This window comes from Alosa alosa, chromosome 13, assembly GCF_017589495.1.
Source record: "Alosa alosa isolate M-15738 ecotype Scorff River chromosome 13, AALO_Geno_1.1, whole genome shotgun sequence".
In the NCBI taxonomy this organism is placed as follows: Eukaryota; Metazoa; Chordata; class Actinopteri; order Clupeiformes; family Clupeidae; genus Alosa; species Alosa alosa.
The window spans coordinates 28,734,515-28,757,987 of record NC_063201.1 but is presented as its reverse complement, the minus strand read 5'-3'; the positions used below and the strand labels follow the sequence as shown (position 1 = coordinate 28,757,987).

General features: G+C 42.8%; 1 protein-coding gene across 1 annotated transcript in view; it reads right to left on the bottom strand.

Annotated features, from left to right (window-relative positions):
* The window catches only part of bckdhb (branched chain keto acid dehydrogenase E1 subunit beta), a 62,996-nt gene that overhangs the window by 35,424 nt on the left and 4,099 nt on the right, over positions 1-23,473 (bottom strand). Inside the window, exons 4-8 of the mRNA XM_048261610.1 lie at positions 21,561-21,694; positions 19,846-20,001; positions 18,517-18,625; positions 11,858-11,955; positions 9,961-10,071 (exon numbers count right to left, since the gene is read on the bottom strand). Of these exons, the coding sequence (XP_048117567.1) occupies positions 9,961-10,071; positions 11,858-11,955; positions 18,517-18,625; positions 19,846-20,001; positions 21,561-21,694 (608 nt within the window). The remainder of the gene's footprint in view (positions 1-9,960; positions 10,072-11,857; positions 11,956-18,516; positions 18,626-19,845; positions 20,002-21,560; positions 21,695-23,473) is intronic.

Here is a 23,473-nt window from a genome sequence, read left to right as displayed (position 1 = left end):
ACAGCGTTCAGAGCTATGGTACTGCATCATTTGTGGCCCTGTTAGGCCTGTAGGCAAACTGTAGTGGGTGGAATGCAGTAGGCTGGGAAGATGTAATATGATCTGACTATCCTCTCAAAGCACTTATTGACAACAGAGATGAGTGCTTCTAATCAGTGGTCATCAAATCATCCTATTAGGCTTAAGAAAGTAGTGACGGACACCTTTTCCATCTTATCCTCAACTTCCTTCCTTCCCTTAAAGCAGCACTGTGTACGCTTTTTTTTACCTTAACTCATTAAATGCCAAGCTGTTTTCGGAAGCTTTGTCCTAGAGTGCCAGCAATCTAGACCATTGTTGATGATTTTTGTACAGCCACAGCATATTCTGTGTTATAGCTATGATACAATGGCTCGTTTAAAAGGTGAGACTTTAAGCTCTCAGTGGGTGCAAACCGTGTATTTCTACACGCCTCTGTTCCTGAGAAATCCCAAGCTAAACAGTGGCTAGTTTTTCATCAAAATCGCGTTTTTTTTTTTCTAGAAATGGAGATATAACGCCTTTCATGAAATATGAAGTGTTTCCTGTAAACTTTCACGGAAGTGATCAGCAGCGAGACCTGGCGAGACTGCCACCTAGTGATAGACCCACGAAAATGGCCTGGTTTTGAGCTGACGTGCAAGAGTCACTGATTCGACCCAAAGCGGCAACCGAGTTATGATAAAATGTCCAGATAAAATGTCCAGATTGTGCGTTTTCATGAGTTTTCGATCGTCATATATTATATATTTCATTTCCATTAATCACAGAGTTCCCAAAATCACATAAGGTGTGTTAGAGTGTCTAGTTTCGTAATTTTTTTTTTTAAAAAAAAGCTAAAAACGTAATATTACGTTTTTGGCACTCAATGAGTTAATATAACAGCTTCAAATGTCATTTGGATGGTAAACCAACTTCTAATGGGGAGAATCGTGCAGGCCAAATTTGGGTGGTGGCGCCTCAGACATCTCGCGAGAATCGTGAAACATTACCTGGTAATACAGTACAGTATGTGGGGAAGGTCTCAAGCTTTGAGAAGTACTTATATGTATATATGTACTTATGTGTATATATTTATATAAATATAAATATTCCACGCCTCTAGGGGGAGCTCTAGAGTCACCAAAATACCCAAAACGGCATTGAATACCTTTAAGCGTATCTCGCCAATTCAATTCCATTCCATTAAATTCATTCCATAAACTTCAAGCCATTCCAAATGTATGTTGTAACATGTTGTCATGAGCATTTTTACTGTTCCTTTGTGATGAAGGATGTGTGATGAAGTCCCTCTCTCCTATGTTAGGGCACGTCTGATACGGATGGCTGCCGCTTCGGCTGCCTTTAGTTAAACCAACATGATGCCATTATTCCGGGATCCTCTCTAAAAGTGCTTTCAGTGAGGGACAGGCTTTTAGCGGGCTCGTCTCAGGTCTGGGTACAGCTGTTCCTGGAATCAGCCAACAGGAGCGAGTGCACCCAGGCAAACCTCAAACAAGAACATGCACATTGGCATGAGCAGCCAAGCACAGAGACAAGTGTGTGTGTGTGTGTGTGTGTGTCCTACTGCAATAGGTTGTGAGGTGCACTGCAACCCATTCACTGGTGCATGATGGATGGTGTAGGAATCAAAACATGTAAACACTTGACACGACACCACCAGTAGTCTCATTGGTACTGATTAAGGCCTGCTACAGAGCTTAAAGGAAATATAAAGGAACAAATAATTATCTGTTTAATAATTATCTTTCAAATAGTAAACAGCCTGGCCCACGCCTAGATTCCAGCACAGTTCCTGAGAACTCGAAACTCTGCTGCCAAACGGCATCCTCTTCCAATACTGTTGCTTAAAAGATGGTAAGATGTTGTGCTCTGCGTTTTCCCTTTAATTTCCCTAATAATTAAATTGTTGCAATGTGTTGCTTTAGAGACAAACAAGACAAGATTGGAAACAATTCTAACAAAAGAGCATTTTGTTTCAAGAGGCCATAAAAATATTGGTCTCCACAAAACACACTCGACACATTTCTTGTCTAATCTGATCTCAGATCATGAAAACCATTGGTATCAATAAAGGTCATAAAAATATTGGTCTCCACAAAACACACTCAACACATTTCTTGTCTAATCTGATCTCAGATCATGAAAACCATTGGTGTCAAGAGTCCCACTTTTCCAGGCTGAGAAACACACTAGTCTAAAGATGTCCGCTCACACCTGTATTATACACATGTACAGCGCACACACACCCACACACAGCATTGGGGGGTAGCCGTGGCCTACTGGTTAGCGCTTCGGACTTGTAACCAGCTCACTGCTTTGAGATTAGTGTATGCTTCACCTCACTGTGTGTTCACTGTGTTTCACTAATTCACGGACTGGGATAAATGCAGCTAGACCAAATTTCCCTCACAGGATCAAAAGAGTATATATACTCTATCCAGGGGATACATACACACTCACATGTACCCACATGCACATACTAAAAAAAATAATAATACTGTATGCATATGCACACACACACACACACACACAAATGCATCAGCACCCAGTTAGACAGCTGTACTACCGTCTTCCATCTGTCAGCAGGTGGACAGTGTGTGCTAAAAGCTCATGTATGAAGTGTGGTTAATGCCTGATGATAGGATAACATTCATCACATCATTTAACACAGATGTATGTGTGTATGTGTGTGTGCATCACATCATGTAATGTACATACTGTATGTGCATGTTGAAGGACATGGAAATCAGTAGCAGAATGTCTATATATTGTAGATGCACTGAGATTGAGAGTGTATGTGTGGTGGGGTAAAATACTACTTTTGCGTAAGGTTTCAATCAGATCATCTGATCTCTCTCCACATCTGTAAGCCTTCACTGTCGAGGGCGGGCACACGGGCACACACACACACACACACACACACACACACACAAATATTCTGGCAGACACAGCAGCTAAAGGATCATTTGAGGACACAAGACCTCATCCTCTATGCAAACTATTATAGTGTCACTAATAGTGTATGGATTACATCCATGGTAGCTGTAATGGTGCAGCCAAGAAATTTACTGGCAATAAAAAAAGGCTTAAAAAATAAACTTGCTTCCTAAAACTGTAAGTGAACCCTGCTGTTCTTTTTAGGACAACCTATCAGCTAGTCTGTTCCCAAGACCCAAGTTCACTTCATGTACAGGCTCAGGCTTGTTCCCCTGGGGACTGTCTCCAGCCCTTGGGTCGTAATGGCTGCAGACTTCATCTTAATTCTGAAGCCATGGGGCAAGACTCAATCAACACTGATTACTACAGGTTTGCTTTTCTTCCTACCCAGTCACAAACGGAGGAAGCTGATACATCAAGCTTGCTCAAGCCTGAACTCTTCTGTTTGCTGGTGTTGGTCACCATTGTTGTAACTCATATATATATATATATGCTTGATGTATCAGCTTCCTCCGTGGACTGGTATGTAATAATTTCAGCACAGACCAAGTTCTGAATAGTAGGCAGGCGAAGCCAGGCAAGCAATCAAGACCACCACTGAGCCCTTTACCAACAAAAACACTTCAGCCGGGGGGCAGGTCTTCGACAGGTATTCATCAAAGCAGAACAAAAATGCCGGACCTTGGGCTTGCCGACATTTTACGTGCATTTTACTGAGGACAAATGAGAGTGCATGTAACCTCAGAGCCTATGGCACATCTTGATCGCGTTAAACCCGTAAGGCCCAGCGAGTTTGTCTTGGATCAGACCAGTCCGCTCGCTATAATGACCACGGGAACATGGGGAGTCAAAATAACCCAGTCAGTGTAGCAGTGGACGGAATGGAAATAAGACGGCCGTTGTGCGTGGGTCCAAGTCTGTGATGGATGCCCGACATGGACTTTTAGGAGGCGCCATCTGCAATTGGTCCAGGTTGAAATGAGCATACAATAACAGTCTTAACACACAGGCCTGCATACATCAATTGTTCCACCAAGCTCACCACACACCTAAATACATGCTTCAGGCAGACCAACTTGACATAGAATAATAATAATAATAATAACAATAATAATTATTGAGATGAGTACAGAACCGAACTGACAGACTAACCTGAAAGCCACCAAATAAACAGAAGAGGTGAGTGCTTACTAAGCAGATCTGCTGTCAGACTCTTACTTATGGCTTAGTGTCTAAATCATGTTGACATTTAGGGACACTAAAACAGTCTCGACACTAAAACAGTCTTCATGCTGGTGAAGCATTTTAGCATCCCAATAAATCTCAGCATGCATTTCCGATTCCCTTCATGGTGGGAGACTAGACAAAACTACCTGTGCCAAGAACATCTTCAGTTCGGTTCAAACCTACACCGCAGGAATAAAACCGATACGATGTCAAACTGAACGTTGTGTCCGCACTATGAGCCGTGATGGCTCCGTAAAAAGCAATCTGGAGACACGAGTTAGTCAGCCCGCTCAAAACCGCATTTTTACTGTCTCCGACTCTCCAGGGGACCAGACACAGCACCACAGTGGTCTGTCACCAGCACGTCCTGCTATAGAAAGACTCAGACACTGGGGTAGACTGAAGCTGCACTCTCTGGGTCTAACTTGAGCGGCTGTGATAAAACGGGCATTTTAGATATTTGCAAATATGGCTCAAACTCGCCGGGGAGAAACTTTCCATATTATATCATTTGAGTTTCTGGTCTGGCGCAGGCTAACTGGCCATTCTGTTTATCCCTTAAATGTATGTCTATTACGCTTAGCAAGCCAAGCCAGACAGTGAGGGAAAGAAAAAACGAGCGAATAGGGAAGAAAAAAACTACAATTTCAGCCATTTCCCTTTTGTCAACAAGTGGCATGAGTATATATAGACCTCTAGCCTTTGTTACATACCTCCTGGCTCAAGATCCAGGGAATACAATGGGAAACAACAAAACATTATGTTCCACTACAGCAGTACATTAGTGACTTCTAGACTGACCCCTAGACTGACCCCATCTACCTGCATATGAAGTAACTCTGAGGCCGATTTGGTCTGGGTATGGGGCATAGCAGAGCTAGGTACAGATGTCCAGATTGCCACACACACACACACACACGAGAGTTGCTGACAAACAAACTCAGAGTCTAAGTGTAGGGACCAGTTAATGGCACTCTGGATGTGTGAACAGAAGTGTCCAAATGTGGACTTCCTCATAGCTGTTCTTAAAGCTGCATAATTTTCTTCTTATCTAAAGCTAGATCGCTTTAGCACTTACGTAAACACACACGTTTGCACACACATGCGTCACATACACACATATATGTCAATGTAAATGGCAACCTGCCAAGGGAGACCGCATTGATAAAGAGGGACCATGGGAATTCAGGGAATAAGATATATTCCCACCCTGTTATAGTTAATTTATTAGCAGTGTTAACGAAATGCTTCTAAGACTAGTAATTCTGACAGAAACATGGAATTATTAGACCGTTATATTATGTGTATCAATGATGAATGAACATCAACTGCACAGAGGACTATCTTTTTTCCCTTTGGCAGACAGATTCAGTAACACAAAATGCTACTCTGAATACCCAGCCGTACAGAAGAGTGTCATCATGCATTCTCAATGGCAATGCTGAGGCCACTTATCAAAGGAGGGAAATAAAAGGGGAAGAGGGACCGATGAGGTAGTTTGCAGAGAAAAGTGTGATTTGATGAAAAGCCTGGCAAAACGAACAAATGCAAACACGCACTACTGGCTTTCAGGATTTACAAGCCTGTAAGCCCTCCCAACTGAAAACGTTTTGACCGTCTTATTGGTCTCCCGCAGATCCACCATCTCCTGTGATCATCTTCAGCTCCACTTGAATCTCCATGGTGATTTACAGTTATTACCCATCATTCACCACTCGTATCAGAGCTGCATCCCAGCGTCTGTTTTTACGTCTGCCCTGTTAGAACAACCCCTGCCAGACACTGTCGCAACAGGGACCTCCAGTGGATGTGATTTGTACCTGCCATAAGGTCAAAGCTGGCTCACACACACACACACACACACACACACACACAGATGGTCTTTAGCTTGAATAATGTGTTGTAGCATGCCTCATAAGCTGGCTCACACACACAGTTGGTCTTTAGCTTGAATAATGTGTTTTAGCCTCATAAGCCAATTCCAAGGCTTTTTTTTCCCTCTGCTCAAAAACTCATTGTCCTCACCGCAAATAAGACAGATACACAGATAGCAGAAAAAAGCAACTCTGCAAGACACTGCCTCCACACACACACACACACACACATCAAAACGGCAGTTCTGTCTAAAATTCAATAATATTGCACTATGTGCAATGTGAGGACTTTCCATGTATTAACCAAGAAAACACTCGAAGACCCATGGCTGGAAGCTGGGCAGTGTATCTGACTGGCTGGTCACAAGTTAGTGTTTTATAAATCTGACCACTTTCCCTCAGCTCTCAACCTCAATGGAAGAAATCTTTAATGGTTCACTTTCCACCGAGCGGAACCATTTAAAAAGAAGGCTGCCTTTACACTCTGTGCTTTCCTGGGCATGATTTGGCAGGCCGCTTCATGGTGCTGGCCAGAGGGTGAAAAACAACAGATTGAATTATACAGCTTATGTTTCACAAAAGTGAAACGTCTTCCATGAGCTTTGAAAAGAAACTGACATTTGTTTCCAGTTTTCAATAAGCCAATAACCCAAACAAGGGTCTTCAAAAAATTGAAAAGCAAGGCGTGATGAATTCTTATCTAACAACAAATTGTTGGGGATCGCAGGGCCCTACTGCCCACTCGCACAGTGAGTGTAGTCACATCAGGTGACCTGATTTACTTTGTTCCTTTTGATTCTACAGGACATTCCCTATCCAAACTAGCCACTGCTTTAACCTGTAGCCATAGCAACGCACACACAGCCAGAGACACGAGTAGACATCAAGTTGACATGGAAGAAAAGGTCACGAGTTCATCACCACAGGAGCCAAGGATCGAGTCTTGCCGGAAAAGGTTTTTGAGCTTGACCTTGCGCTCACACGAACACAGCTGGCAGTGTTAGCCAGTGTGAAGCTGGGCTGGGAATTACAGCCGTCTCTCCAAGAGCAACTCCTGCCGCTTGATTGGCACAGCCAAACTAATTGACATTGAATCTCTGAAACAGATACCCTTATTTTTAGCTTTTCTGAGTGAATGAAATATATTTGTACATCTATTCATAAATATTAGAGGTTGACAACCACGTACCGACAGAGACAGAGACAGAGACAGATACATAGAGACAGAGACAGAGACACATACATACATACATACATAGAGATAGAGACAGAGACACATACATACATACATACATAGAGACAGAGACACATACATACATACATACATACATACATAGAGACAGAGACAGAGACACATACATACATACATACATAGAGACAGAGACACATACATACATACATACATACATACATAGAGACAGAGACACATACATACATACATACATACATACATAGAGACAGGAGACACATACATACATACATACATAGAGACAGAGACACATACATACATACATACATACATAGAGACAGAGACAGAGACACATACATACATACATACATACATAGAGACAGAGACAGAGACACATACATACATACATACATACATAGAGACAGAGACACATACATACATACATACATACATAGAGACAGAGACACATACATACATAGAGACAGAGACACATACATACATAGAGACAGAGACAGAGACAGAGACACATACATACATAGAGACAGAGACACATACATACATACACAGAGACAGAGACACAGACAGAGACACAGACACATACATACATAGAGACAGAGACAGAGACACATACATACATAGAGACAGACAGAGACACACACACACACACACACACACACACACACACACACACACACACACACACACACACATACATACATACATACATACATACATACATACAGTCTCTGTCCGGTTAAATGAGTCCCTCATACTAATGGTTACAGAATGGGTCCAGGAAAAAAATGTATTTGTATTCCATTTAAGGAAACATAAGGACTTTGTTTTGTTTTGTGAAAACTGGATGTTTGGGATGACCCAGGGCATGTATAGAAGTCAACGCCTGCTGGAAAAAGTGAGTCAAGTAGCAAGCGGCCACTGGTTTGGGCCACAGGCAGCTCATGTTCACTGAGATTCAGAATGGTCGATCCTTCAAAGCACAAGAGAAAGCACATCTCCAGAGAAAGTGTTGTGTCCGTTGGTTTCTGTCTGCACTTCAGCTGTCTCTTCTCATTCCTCATAAGTCTTGTTAGTGCGCAGTCATGTGCAGGCCTGGGATCTGTTAAGGAACAGCCTTCGTTTTTTTGTCCAAACAAACCATTTTCTGAATCCTTAAATTGAACCCGTCTTTTATTAATGGCAGTTCTTTTATTTGTTTGTTTCCGTAGGATTGCTGACAGTGTGAGGCGGTGACTTTCAGTGAGCACATGCAACGGCACAAATGTAACCCAGAATGTCTCTGAGCAAAATAACAAGACATCTGAAGATCTGCAGCTGCACTGCAGTGAAACACCACTGGTGACCACATGCTGCTCTTCTGTCTACATTTCTGACATTCTGATCTATATATCTGTTGACAAACACATTTGCGCACTGTGTCTAGGGGCCTGCAACTACAACACGATTTTTTTTTTTTTTTTTTTTTCAAATACTCAACTCTTCAACTCTTCCTGTACAGCTAGATCAAGACTGCAGTGGTCTTCAGCAGGCTTGAGGAAACCTCCAGTAAGGTAAAGGATACTGGGCAGTGGGAAACCGACAATACTCGTAAGAATGGTTGAGAGTGTTACCATAGCAATCAGTGGAGAATGGGTTCATGTCAGTTTTCATTAACAGGTTCCCTCTGGTCAGATCTGTACACACCAGGACCCTTGAAGACCACCGAATCCCCGATCCAGCCCTTACCCACCACACACACACACACACACTTCGCAGTGTTACTTTTATGAGGTGGCAGTTGTATATTTCACCCTATTTGTTTGAAAAGACAAATTTGACTCTCCTGTGTAAACAATCCAATGCCTGGGCACCGCTAACTTCTCAGGTCCTTGCGCCAAAACAATTGGTTCCAGATGGGTTTCGCTATTAAATTACTACCTTGCCGCTGCCGTTTCATTTCTGGATCCTAACTGTCAGTTAGAACACTGGTTTGGCGGTAAGGCAGCCCCGTCAGGCCGCTCTGATGGTTGTGTGCAGGGCCCAAAGGGCTGTTAAAATCACATAATAAAACAGCGACAATAAATTCATACCGCCTCTGGGCCAGTCAGGCTCCACAGCCACAAAGATTTGTAAAAATAAATAAATTATGAACAAAAATGAAAACAGTACATGGGGGCAGTGTAGAGGCGCCCCCCCGTCCCCCTTCTTCAAAAACCACCCCTGCCGCGAGGGTCAGGGTTCAGTCATGTGTGGAGAGGGTGATAGCCAGCAGGCAGCTGCTGGTCCAGACAGGATGTGCCATGCCATACCAAACCAACATTTACATAAATATAAACTCTTCTGGACTGTTGGGAAAAAAAACCATTAGGAATCCCAGCACATCCCAGTGCTTTCTGGATGCACTGTTGATTGAAGGAAAAAGGAGACCGCCTGCCATCTGCACCGCTTTCGTACACAGAGTGAGGTTGGAGCCAGATGGGGAAAAGACGGGAAAAGGTTTAGAGACCGAACGAAACTCAATCCGTAATTATTCCTCCTTGGAACGTTACCACACGTTTAACGAGAACGCAAAGCCGTAAGTCACTGAGACATCGGTGAATTGCGTCTTGTCCAGCTCTTTAGACAGTGAGCGCCATGGAGGCTGCGTGTTGATAAATGGCAGGCGGGCGGGTGGGTTTGGCGTATACGCGTGTGTGCAGGGAGGTCGCCTCTTACCTTACAGACCGTCTCCGTGTCCCAGGGCAGGATGGTCTGCAGATCGATGAGTTCACAGGAAACGCCCAGCTTCTCCTGAGCCATAGTGGCCACCTCCCTCATCACGTGGACCTGAGTGGACAACACCAGCACAGCGGTCAGTTCACCTTCTGAGGAGAGCATAGATGTGTAATGTGTGAATATCTGGGAGCTTGCATATGACGTGTTTGTGGAAAATTGGGCAATCAAACAGGCAGAGAACATAACAATTCATAAGCCTTCAATAAACACACATGAAACAGGCCTCAAATCTCCGTCTGGTCAGTCAGCACCACAACTACCTGAGATCGTTTTTCCTGTGTTAATAAAAGCAGATACCACATCAAGGGTGGTATTCATTAACGTGAAGACATGTTTAACCAGAGAGAAAAGCACTTTGCGTGTCTGCTGGCCCAACTCTCCATGTAGAGCCGGTATGTGCAGACACGGCGATCTCGTAAGTGTGCACGTGTGAGTGGAACGAGACTGGAGAGTGAAGGGAAGTGTGTACGTAAGACACTGAGGGTTGCCAGCGGACAAGTTCATAATAAACACAATTCATTGCGAGACTCGGGCGATGACGTCTTGTTGAGGGCTCCATGTGAATCGTGTTAAATCATAAACACACATACGCAAACACAAAATTCATCAAGTGTGCAATTGCCGTTTTGCAGTATTTTCACCCAAGGAAAGGGTTTTCCCCATGCCTCAAGTTAAAGGGGTAAATGGGCCTTCTCACAAAACAATTTAGGTGTGATAACACAGAGAGGAGCCAACCCACACAGGCAAAGACACACACACACACACACACACACACACAGAAACACACCAACCCATTAGTGAAGTGACTACAACGGCACAAAATGGACTAGTTTAGAGCCTCATTCTTCCAATGTTAGCTCAACAGCCAGAACACTTAAGTGGTGACAAATGTCCCTCTGTTTCAATCATTAAGGGTCCTTAGTGAAGATCCTAGGCTTCCCACACACACACACACACACACACTCTTTTGGATGTCTGTCAGCACCATTTTCATTTCGCTCCACCACAGGTGATGGAGGGAGAAGTAATTAGGGGAGACTGATGAGAGACACTTCAGCTGTCTCCATCTTCATTTCTTTTGTGGACCTCCCTCCATCTTTCTTTTCTCTAATGGAGACCTTTTCCTCCCTGCCTTCCTCCCCAGCACTTCAGGATGAGTAACCCATCACAGTGTCTTTTCCACTGGCTAGGATAAGCCTGTTAAATAGGAGAGAGCAGAGGGCTTTTTTGTGGGAGAGAGCAGAGGGCTTTTTTGTGAGCGAGGACTCCTGGCGAGCTATTGAGGCCCTAATCCAATAGCAGAGAATGGAATGCGAGGGCCGGACGAGCAAAGGGTAGTGGACGCGGAATGGTGTCCACGTGTCTCTGCTAACACACACACACAGTGTGGAGCACAAAGGTAAAGCCGTGCCGGTCTGAATGGGAGTCCACGTGAAGTCCAGTGGTAGAGCATAGATCTCTCCCTTCACCTTACCTCACTTCAACCACCCCCTCCATGCTGCCCGAACCCCCCCCACTCCCCAGCCCCCCAATCCATAGCCTGCAGAGTGACCTCATCTTTAGCCAGACTGAACATTAATCCACGAGTCCTCCAGGAAGCTTAAATATCACTGAGCTCAGATTCACCCACAGCTGAGTCTCACCCCCCACCACCTCTTCCCACCCAGATGGCTGAACCTTGTGTGGTTGAAACTTGGAGTCACGATGAACCGATCAATGCAAGACCACCTCCGCACCCTCATCCCTCAAACACACCACCCCATCTCGTATGGTCTACCACCTTCCAACAAAACGTTCCAACAAGCCCCCACCCCCCTTCTTCTTCAAAGGCACTTACCTGCGTTCCCCAGGCAACAAGCGTGACATCACTTCCCTCTTGCAAAACCTCGGCCTGTGATAGGGGGATGGTGTAGGGTTCTGTGGGGACTTGCTCCACTGGAGAAGGAAAAAACAAGAGAGCTGGCAGGTTAGTCACCAGAAAACATTTTTAAAATATTTTTTACAATACAAAAAAATCAATAATAAACGAATAAAATAAGTAAAATACTAAATGACAAAAAGAAAACCCATGACTTGACATCCACAACATGCTCGTCCAAGTACACATTCCTTAATGGCTTCATTGTGCGCTCTCCTCTAACCGTCCAAGGGTTCTACTGCTACCTCCTCATGATGGATTAGATGACACAGGCTGTTTGACATTCCAGCTCTGTCCTTTGAAAATGTGGAGAAACTGCAGTTCCCGTTAGTGTAGCATAATGCCCTGGCAGGTTTTTACGGCCCCCCGACATAATAAATAGGGATCAGTTAATCTCTAAAACAAAACTACAGCCTCGATTCACAGGGGACCTAACCGCCTGCAATTTATAATGGACAGTGAACAGAAAATCAAACTTGCACACCTGACTGAGCATATCCTGACACACAGTGGAATTCATTTTAATTATGGACACATGTGAGACCACTCGGTTGCATGGAACAAGGAGAAGCTAATGCTAAAATGTTACACGATCTGCGGATAACACTTTGGTTATGTTTAACACCTACAGACAATACAGTACAACTTTGTTAGTGACCTTTGGTTCAATTCCGTTGTTCCTTAGCTGTTCATTACATACATACCTTTGTTGCCAAAGATATACCTGTAGACCATGGATAGACAAGCCAAATCATCTAGTTTTAAAGTTCTAAACTAACCCAGCAGCTCAAAACAGAGGCTGTGATTCATAAATGGAAGTCCTGCAATGGTCTTGTTCAAACTGGTCTTCATTGCATGCATGCATGCATGTGTGTAACCTTTCCTTGGCAGCAGGCAGGTTTGTGTCACCATTTAGTCCCAAAACGTCCATATGCTGTCGCCAGACGCATACTTTAATGGTGAATAGAAAAGGTTTTGACTGGCTCAACAAACTGCACTGAATCAGAGTCTACACTTGGGCAGGGGGTCATCCAAACACAGTAATTCTCTTAGTGCATGTCATCAACATCTTCAGAGCGTAAAGGCCCTGATTTGAACAACGGGCAAAGTCTCAAGTCTGAGTCAAAGCACATGGAGCCAACAATATTGTCATTGCTGGTCTATTCACATCTTTATTCATGAATATACTTCATCCATATTTGTCTAAATGGCTCCTCAATCTGTAATGTGTTTTGATATCTGAATTCTCTCTCGCCAGCATTTTGACCAGACATTTTGTATTTCTCAGGTCACTTATTAGCCATTTGTAAAGTGTCTTCTTTCTTCAACATTTTGCTCGATTGTTGAACTCACACAGTTTTAAACAAAAACAAATGTCCTTCTCCCTACACTCTCAGCCAACAGGATTACTCAGCTTGTCCACCATGAACTGACCTGGGCTCACTTGAATGTAATAAACTGCTTCCATCTCCATATGGCACTTGGCTACAGATGAGCATAGTACAATCAACAGCAACACAGGACAAAATACGCACGCACGCATGCACATTTTTGATAGCATCTACCGTAATTCAGAATCTGCACTGTTCACTTTTGCACTACCACCATTGCACACCCTCTACCATAGCACCTGATCATGGTCAATGAATCACATGGTCAGTCTGTACCAGACATTTGTAATCACTTCACATGCTCTTTCATTTTTCTTCAATGATTCTATTTATGAAGACCAAAAAACACATTTTCATTGGTAGGATTTGATAATGGCTTCTGTCCTGAGAAGGAAAAACAGTGAAGTTTAAAGAATGTTGCGGCTGGGGTGCGTGGGGGAGGGTGTAACTTTGGTCCATGGCGCAGTTGTGCAATCACACGGCCACGCTTGGGCTGCACTGGTAATTGGCCACAGTAGCTAGACACTTGGGAGAGAGGCTTTGCCTCGTCTTACTTCCAGACATTTAGACTGTTTTCCACTCCTCCATCCTCTCAAGTCTACAAAAAGAAAAACACAGCCGAACATACAGTACGTCTCACCATCTCCAAAAAGGGGCATCTATGGTCATCTTAAGAATGTGTTTCTAAAAATCAAGCTCAGTGGTTGTACAATCAATTAAATTTCCCAATTTTTTGCTGCATGTAACCTGTGTGGTGAAGTTGCATTTGTTGTTGTCTCATCAAAGCCTGACATCTAGCCCAGCGATTCTCAAACTATGGGCTGCAGACCGGCACCGTTCCACAACGTGGACACTGCTGGTCCGCGGAACCAGAGTGAAATTTGTTACGCAATTGATCAAGGAACCGCGGAACGACAGAAAACAAACGTTTCTGCAATCAGGAGGAAATACTTGTTAATTGGGGTCATCAAACATAGAGGCATACAATTAAGTGGTGGTATGAGCGTTCATTCAATGCATGTGTGTGCACGTCTGTGCGAGAGAAACTGAAACCACTCGACGCTGGTACTGGTAGCAAAGCTCCGCTTCAACCAATTGGAAGATTATTTAATTATTTAATGGCATTTAATAGAACGACGTGGATTCTTGCAACTTCCATAAATATAGAGTAGACTATTATTAGAGTAGACTACTATTGAGTGTTGTTATATTCAAATTTGACTATACATGGCCAAAAGATTGTAGCATAATTGGCCTTACTGTTAAAGACCTCCAGATGAGCAGATCAGTGATTTACGCCTATCTGGTCCGCCATTTACCATACACAAAAGCTGGTATTGTGTTTCCTGAATCCTTACACTCAGGCCTTCGAATGAAATTTCATTTAAAAGCATGTCAAAATGTTTTCCATTTGCCTACCAGTGTATGATGCTCGCATGAGGGAAACATCCCAAAACAACGCCACCCATATAATTGCTGTTGATTTGAGAACTATTTCTCATGTAAGCATCATTACTATTGTAATTATATTTTACATTAGTAAAGTAGTCCTCTGATGTGCATGTTTTCACAAACTTTTTGTGAACAATGTTAGCACTTTAAACATTGACTACTTTGAAGTGCATAGCAATAATAACTGTGACAATGATAATCATAATGATAATTTGATTGGGGGGGGGGGGGTTCGTAGGCCCTATGACCCCAAAGTCTGCCATGACCAGGCCTCAGGTCAAAAAAGTTTGAGAAAGGATGACCTAGCCCACAATACTATGAGACACCGCAAGCATGCGCATTTCAGCACAATGACTGCACGGAGGCATTCAACTTGGAATCTCTCTCTCTCTCTCTCTCTCTCTCTCTCTCTCTCTCAAACTTCTGGATATCTTTCTTTGGTTGCCCTAAGCTGAAAATGATATTGCTCCAAATTACGGAAAATAAATCAAGTGAATCAAGTTGTTTGTTGTTGTTTTTTTTTTTTTTTAAATGGATGCAGAATAATTTCATATGTCTTGACACACAAATGAAAGAAGAGATGAACTCATGCTCAAATAAGAGATGAATCACAATAATTAACATCACGCCATCTTATTCATGAAACATATCAATTTCACTTCAACCTTCAATTGTGGTTTGATGAGGACATACTGACATCTTGATTAACCTGAATTTGATTGCCATACGACTCAAGGGGATTACATGAATTCATACAAGAGACACACACACACACACACACACACACACACACACACACACACACACACACACACAAACACTCAGACAATAGTTCTTCCTTGTCTGCCAATCCAGTGGGCTCCATTGGAGTAGATCATTTAAGTGGGCGGCCTGGTTAAGTGAGTGAGGATGCGGTACAGAAACCCTAAGAGATCATCACAGCTGTGATTATGAAAGAATGGCACGCAGAGCCACCAGTTATCTTATGCCATTGAGGGTTGAACAAATTACAAGTATAACTATAAATCATATGAACATAAATCTGTGTATTGGTATAGAGAAATAAGTCCAGATATTGTGGTCAAAGTAGCAAATATTCAAAAACTTGGTGTGCTTTTTATTACCATGGTTCTGTGTGATCACGTAAACTAATGCATTCAGAACAATCTAAGGTGGCTAAGGGGGTAAGGGGGGCAGGATGATGCCTACCTAAAGAGAGAGGGGGTAAGCTTAGCCTAGTGCAGTACTTTTGGTTTGAATATTGTTCACATAAGATTATGTATGTATCATGTAAGTTGAGAGAAAGAAAGAAAGAAAGAAAGAAAGAAAGAAAGAAAGAAAGAAAGAGGGAAATGTGTGGCCTGTCTAACAAGCATGAAGACAATTACCAAATACCAAAATATGCTAAAACCATTCAAGCTAATGAATGAAATACACCCACTTTTGTGCATCATAGCTATTTCCGAAGCAATTCCTAATATAAAGCTAGTTCAAAAAGCCGGAAACACAAGAGGGACATTATCCACTAATGCCACTGGTCTACCACAACAATGATATGGTCAAAAATGCATGGAGAGAAAACAGAGTGAGAGAGAACACACACACACACAAACACACAAAGTTACACTACCAGCTGAACGTTTTAATTTAAACAGTTGGTTTTTATTCTGAAAGTTTCAATGTAAAATCCTTCTACTTCTGCACCATCACCCCCCTCATCTTGCCTCCAGCTTCTAACCGACGGCTGCCAGTCACATCTAACATGGAAGCCTTGCTTGTGCATGGAGAATTAGACCATCCTGACCACTGCTGTTGCGGCTTTTGCACAATGAGCTAATGCTTGTGAAATGTTAACTAAATGCTGATGCCCAACCTGAGGGTAGAGAGACATTTGTAGTTCTCTGGTGGCATGCACATACCACACTAACCAGGACCAGGTCCTTTTGCAGGGCCTGGACAGAGAGGGGCTGATGTGATCAGTGTGACAGGAAGGCTAAAAACAAAAGCCACATAATGCACACGTCATATCACTTGTGGCAAAATGGACGGAGCGCTTAGAGTGAACAACTGCTCTGTGTCTGTTCGGTCTTGAGACTGCATCATGGAACAGCAGCACGCAGGCATTTTGGAACCTGAAAATTCCCTGGTTCTCTAAACTATTCTGAGGCCCAGGCAAAGGAGTGAGTCAAAAATGGACTATGCGAATAAGATTCCAAATGGAAGAACCAACATTTCCTCCTCCACTCCTCGTGACATTAAAAAGCCATTATTAAACTCATCGTTCTGCTACATTACGGGACAAAAAGGCACAAAAACAGGCCTCCACAGTCACCTAAAACCATTTGGATTGAATTAGTTGATTTGCAGCATGCCATAAATCGAAGCGTGACACGAGGCAGATCTCATCCCAAACCTGCGACCCACAAGTCATGCAAAGAGACCCCTCAGAGAAGACAGAGGAGCCAGCTGGCCGCTGGCTGGATGGGGGTCTTCTAAGAGTGGGCCAGTTTTGGAGAATTTGGATGAACAGTGGGAACTCCCGAGGACACTGGCATATTATTGAGAAGGAGAGATATAAAAAAAATTAAAAAAAACGCATAAAAAAAACACACATCTCCAAAATGCTTGCCCATCTGTTTGGAAAGACTGCTCTCGGCAAGAAAACACATACACAAACACACACACATAATACACAAACACATGTACTACACACAAAGTGTATATGACCTTAATGACATGTCACAGATACATTTAAATCACAACTCAGAACAGACCATCTGGCAAGTCTAATCGTGTTCTGGGATCATATTAACAAACATGGAAAACAAATCAATCTAGCAGGATGGAAATTTCACCTTGGGCCCATATAAATAGTAATCAATGTAAATGGGGATTTTGATTTCAGGCAGTTAGAAGGCATAATTCACCATCCAGTTTCAACTGAACTCAAGCCACAGTGAAGTTCTGTCCTGTTTGGCGCCAGGGAACCCGTAATATATCAAGAGGAGCATGCTTAGTATCACATACAACCACATGGTGCTAGTTCCTGTGATGTTAATGACTGTGTAACGACAGGGAGAGTTCATTCAAACACGCCTGTTCTTAACTTTACACAAAACACGAACACTCACTTGACATCTGGAGGCCGACATCCCCTTCAACTCAAAGGACAAAAATGGAACACAACGCAAAAAAACACAACACCACCAGCAAAAAACAAAAGCTTGACTTCTTTCATTTCATCTCATTTCCTTAGTCATGCACACACTCTCCCTCGTTCCCTCACTCCCTATGAACCAGATTTCTCTTTTATTTTAATGGCCTTTTTTAGATTTCTCTTTTATTTTAATGGCCTTTTTGCCAACCTGTCAAAATGCGCTCCAGGATCGCCATACTTGTGGCTATGGCGAGCTCAGAAACCGCAAACCCTTTCTCAAGTCAACACAATGCAATAAACGGTGTACTCTCTCCACACAAACATCAGCCTTGTCGTGGCGCCAGACGGTCAGGGCCTCTTCATAGGCAAATCCTGTCAACCATTTTACAGTGTGGTTAACGTCCTGGTGATTTTTTGCTTCATACCACTCAACGGATCCTGCTCCAAGCAGTGAGGGCTCTTGGACATTTAGCGTGGATTATCAGAAGTCATAAATTCACCTCGCAGTTCATTTCCCAAACCCACTCAGAGACTCAGAGTCTCAGACAGAGAGACGGGGTGAGTACACGATGGCTCACCTGCTGCTCTGTACAAGATCTTGGGCTCGAAGAAAATGCAGGGGTTCTGGTCAGCGATGCAGGAGAGGAGAAGGCCCTTGGCTTGAACAGGACTCCTGGGGACCACGATCTGAAGAGAAAAACAGACAGCCATCATCAGAGACTTTTATCAACTGCTCTAAAGGATCTCTGGCATCTTTAGGTGATCACCATCTAGACTGCTGACCCAACCGATCACCAGGAGCTCCAAGAGCTATGAACAATACTGACACTAATATTGAGACAGACAGAGAGGAAGACATCCACATGTGCCATATAACTGGCATCAATGATCAGAGATAAGACGGCACTATCACACAGCATAGCTCACCATCTACTGTATAGTTACTGACAGAAATCCCTTAAGACAGACTCTTTGTTCTAGTTATCTAGTACTGACGCCAATGACCAAAGAAGTCACCACACAGCTTGCTTCTCCAGTGCTTCCAGCACATAATTGAGTTGGCCTAAATAAAAAAAAAAAAAAACATAATGGAACCAAGAGCCTGGTTAACGATGCTGCTATGAAATTCAAATTACTGCTGATTACTGGGGCTTCTGGGCTTTGTTGTCTTGAACCTGAGCCGTGGATTTCATTCCCATAATTGGCAGGGCTGTTGGTAGACCCCGCCTGACACAACCCTCGGCCATGGCAGCTTGTTGTGTTGACTGTGGACAGCAAGCTGCAGTTGTGGCCTGTTAAGTAGGGTCTGGCTGTGCCTGGAGCCCAGCAATAGCCCTCCCTCGTGTCTCTGTGCCTTTCCAATGGGCGCTGGGATTAACTTTGCCTGGCTGCGTGGAACAAGTCTACTAAATGTCAACTTAATAACACCGTGCACTGATCGGGGCATTCATGGAGTTCATGGAGCATTAACTGTACCTGAGGCAGGAAGGAGGGATGGAGAAAGGTGGGGAGAAAATGAGAGAGCGGGTGTGAAAGAAAAAGAGACTGAAATAAAGAGACAAATAAATAAGACAATAACCTATAACATAGCCATAACCTATAACTATAACCAGCAGCTCAATATCTACTTAAATATTTTTGTTACAATTTATGTTCTACCTTTCATACATCAGGCAGCAAATGTTGCTTTAGCAACTTGCCATCTGAGCCAAATAGGCTATAGAATTGGAACTAAGTGAATAAATCAAGCCCTGAAATGTGGAGAATATGTGAGAGTATTTTACATGATTGAAAGATTAAGAGAATGAACGTATATGCTGTGAAAGGACATCTGAGAGACGAGATAGAAAGCACGCACGCACGCACGCGCACACACAGGAGTGTGAGGAGAGACAGGTGACCTGTACCTTGATGCCAGGGCAGTGGGCGAAGAAGGCCTCAGGGCTCTGTGAGTGGTAGAGTGAGCCGTGGCCCACACAACCCCATGGGGCTCTGATGGTCAGGTTCCCACAGTCAAACAGATTTCCTGAGCGATACCTGTACTTGGCAGCCTCGTTTACAATCTAGACAGACAAGAACAAAGTTGGAAATGAACAAAATGTCCCTTGTGATAAGATGAGCATAATTTCAAACCTGGTATTCCTGAAATGATTTACTCAGATGTGCATGATCGAGTGGTTAGATTGTTCAGCCTAGCCAGGGTTCCCAGTTCCCTCACCTCATAAAATTAGCTTTTTAAGACTTTTCAGGCCCAGTTTCCCCAAATCTAAGAATCCAACACCGCACCGTTTGAGCCATGGATCAAGGAGAGAAATCCAAGCACTTTCAATGAATGGCTCATGTATATTGATGCCTAGGTTTATTTGCATGACAAAACGTTCAAAGAATTTATTTTCCTTTAATTCAAAAACTTTCAAGGATTTCAAGAATCCGTGGGAACCCTTTATACTGATCTCTGGAAATCAGTTTTGATGGATGACTGCTCTGGATTACAGGATTACTGTAAGATACAGTAAGATTGGAAATATAAACTTACTAGGTGTGTGTATATATATATATATATATATATATATATATATATATATATATATAATATATATATATATATATATATATATATATATATATATATATATATATATATATATATATATATATATATCTCCTGCATTTGGAGTTGCTTTTGATATTTAAGCAAGATAAAAAACAAAATCCAACATTAGCCCCAGATGCTGCAGCTTGACACCAGTCACCTGTACCGTGTAACTGGAAATTGGCAACACTCATTTGATCATTCTCTGTGTCTGTCAATGAATAAAGCCCTAATCCAAGAACACATCTCCTTTTGCCCACACCCCCAAAACATTCACTTTACAGTCATACAGGAGTATATGTGGGTGTATATATATATACTGCAGGATTATTCTACAATGAAAATAGTTGGAAATTAAATTAAAAATTGACAAATAATCGATTGATTGATGGATACTTATGACACTTATATGAATACTTATGATGAATAAATAAAGACAGAACCCAGAACCCTCCTCCTAATCCCCCATCCACATCCTGTGCCTTGCTCTTGTACAAAAGACTCAGAGGGAACTCTGTGCTCTTGTGTTTATTCAGACATCAAGAGAGAGCAGCCTGGAAGCTTCTCACTCCCACCTGTTACTTATTTTGTTTTGCTGGGGGTGCATTCATTTTCAAGAGCAAAGGACATGGCAATCCTTCAGCAGGAAGGAATAACATGGCAAGCTTCCTTGAAGGGACAGTCCACTACCCGTTCATTTATTTTTCTGAGCTTACGAAAGACCACAATGACAGAAGCTGGTAATATTCAGGGGGCTTTTTTGACACAGTTGTGTGTCCAGCAAAAAAAAAACCCTGTAAGGTAATCATCCCTCTATAAACACTGACAGGGTTTCTATGGAGAAACTCATCTACATGAGAGAGAGCACGCAGAGGGGGGCAACTGCCAAGATCTTGTGAGAGAGACTTACGAATTCAAACAGGCTACAGTTTCAGATTTTTCCACTCTGGGACCAGGTTTCAAAAAAGCCTAAAAAGCGTCTCCGTGTGGACAGGCCCTTAAGAGTCCATGGAGACCAACCCAGCTCACCTGGTCGAATGCTGGGTAGATGTAATCAGCGAACTGGATCTCGGCGATGGCTGTAGCTCCTGCCACGGCAACACCAATTCCAAATCCCACAATTCCTTGCTCACAAAGGGGAGTGTTGAACACGCGGTCTTTACCTAGATGAGAAACATACACAGACACACACTGAGAAAACGTATGCCAAATGTCAGCTAAATGACTAAGTGTACAAATGATCACTTTATAATCACTAGTCCCTTATTTGTCCAAATCAAACATGTAATACATCTATGCACTCTAACTACATAGCCCTTTGATTAACTACCATTTCAGTCAGATAAAACAGATAAAACAGTCAGGCTTCAAAGCCCAGACAGGATGAATCTCTGTGATATGGCCTTGAGTTAGTGGGAAAGTGGCACGCATCTTCACCAATCTACAGATACTGCAGATACAAACGGAAAGCTTTTGGATGAGCTCGTCAGCCAGGACCTAGGAACACCGATCAGTGTCACAGTGGCATCCATGCTATGTGATATTCACTCAAAAATTAAGTTTCGGTCTATAATGGGAATCAGCCTTGGAATCTTCCATTTGAGCTAGCAAAAATCAAGCAAATAAAAAAACTTTCAAAATGATACTCCTGAAAGATGAGGGGGAGCAATTTAGCCTAGCCTATAATTGAAAAAAGTGCCAAATAATTGAGATTAATGTTTTTATTGCTTATTCCATCAGCTTTTTGGTAATAGCTAGACGGGAAACACTCGGGGATGGAATGTACTGGCAATTTCAGATATTAGCCACCATTTTCCACTTTGAATAAAAATCTAACATGGGCTTTCAGTATCACCACATGGAATTTACAGATCTAGCCTTGAACATCTCTGTGAGATGACATAAAAATGATCATACAAAACGTCCCTGCTGATGCTTCACAGCATTTCATTTCAGTGTGTTCCGTACGGATGCATTTAGTTGTGCGAAGAGAATGTACGCATCCATTGGACTGTGTGGAACACTGTAATTTGATCAAATTTTTTGCATGTCAGTGTATGTTGCTATTGTTGTACGTGTGTGTGTGTGTGTGTGTCCACACTCTACAGCTTACTTCTGTGATTGGTAATAACACTCTTCTCTCGAGTGCACTCCACTGAGCAGTTACCATTCCTTTCATTGTCAGAGAATAGGTCTGCAAGAATAAGCTCGTACCCCACCTTCCAACTAGATGACATGGAAAATAACAATCCCAAAAGGTCAACACCCTGACGTCAATGAAAGCTAATACCTGTGAGGAGGAAGTGTGTGTGCATGAATATGTGTGTGTGTGTGTGTGAGAGAGTGATGCACACAGTATGCCACATCACCAGAACTGAAGCTACAGGAAAGTGGTTAGCTGTGGCGCAGGCGGAGTGGAGGGTGTGCGCTGATTGTGTGCCACGCGAGGGGAATAGGGTAGTGCAGCAGCCACAGGCGGCTCGGAGAGCTGGTGTCAGAGGGCAGCTGCAGTGGAGATGCATCAAATGACACATCATTTCAGAGGCTTTCACAAAATCCAAAGAAAATTCACTAAAAGCTGCATGGAAAACACATTCATCACAGTGTAAGAAAAAAAACACCTTGATTCAAAAGAAAATTGTATTTTAAGAACAACTATTGCCATTTCATCACTATTACACATTGAAACCTACACAGCCTTAACAGCAACATGTAGGAGTACATATGGTAGAATAATAAATGAAGATTAACTGACTAACTGACGCATCATTGTTACTTTTTAAATTGTATTTTTCATGATACTTTGAATACAGGAAAGAGAGTTTCAAAAGTAAACCTTTATTGCCATCTAGTGGAGAACAAAATAAATGATCATAACATGAGGGGAATTCACAATTCTGTGGGAACACTCCATCTCTGCCTTCAATCAGAAGTATACATTG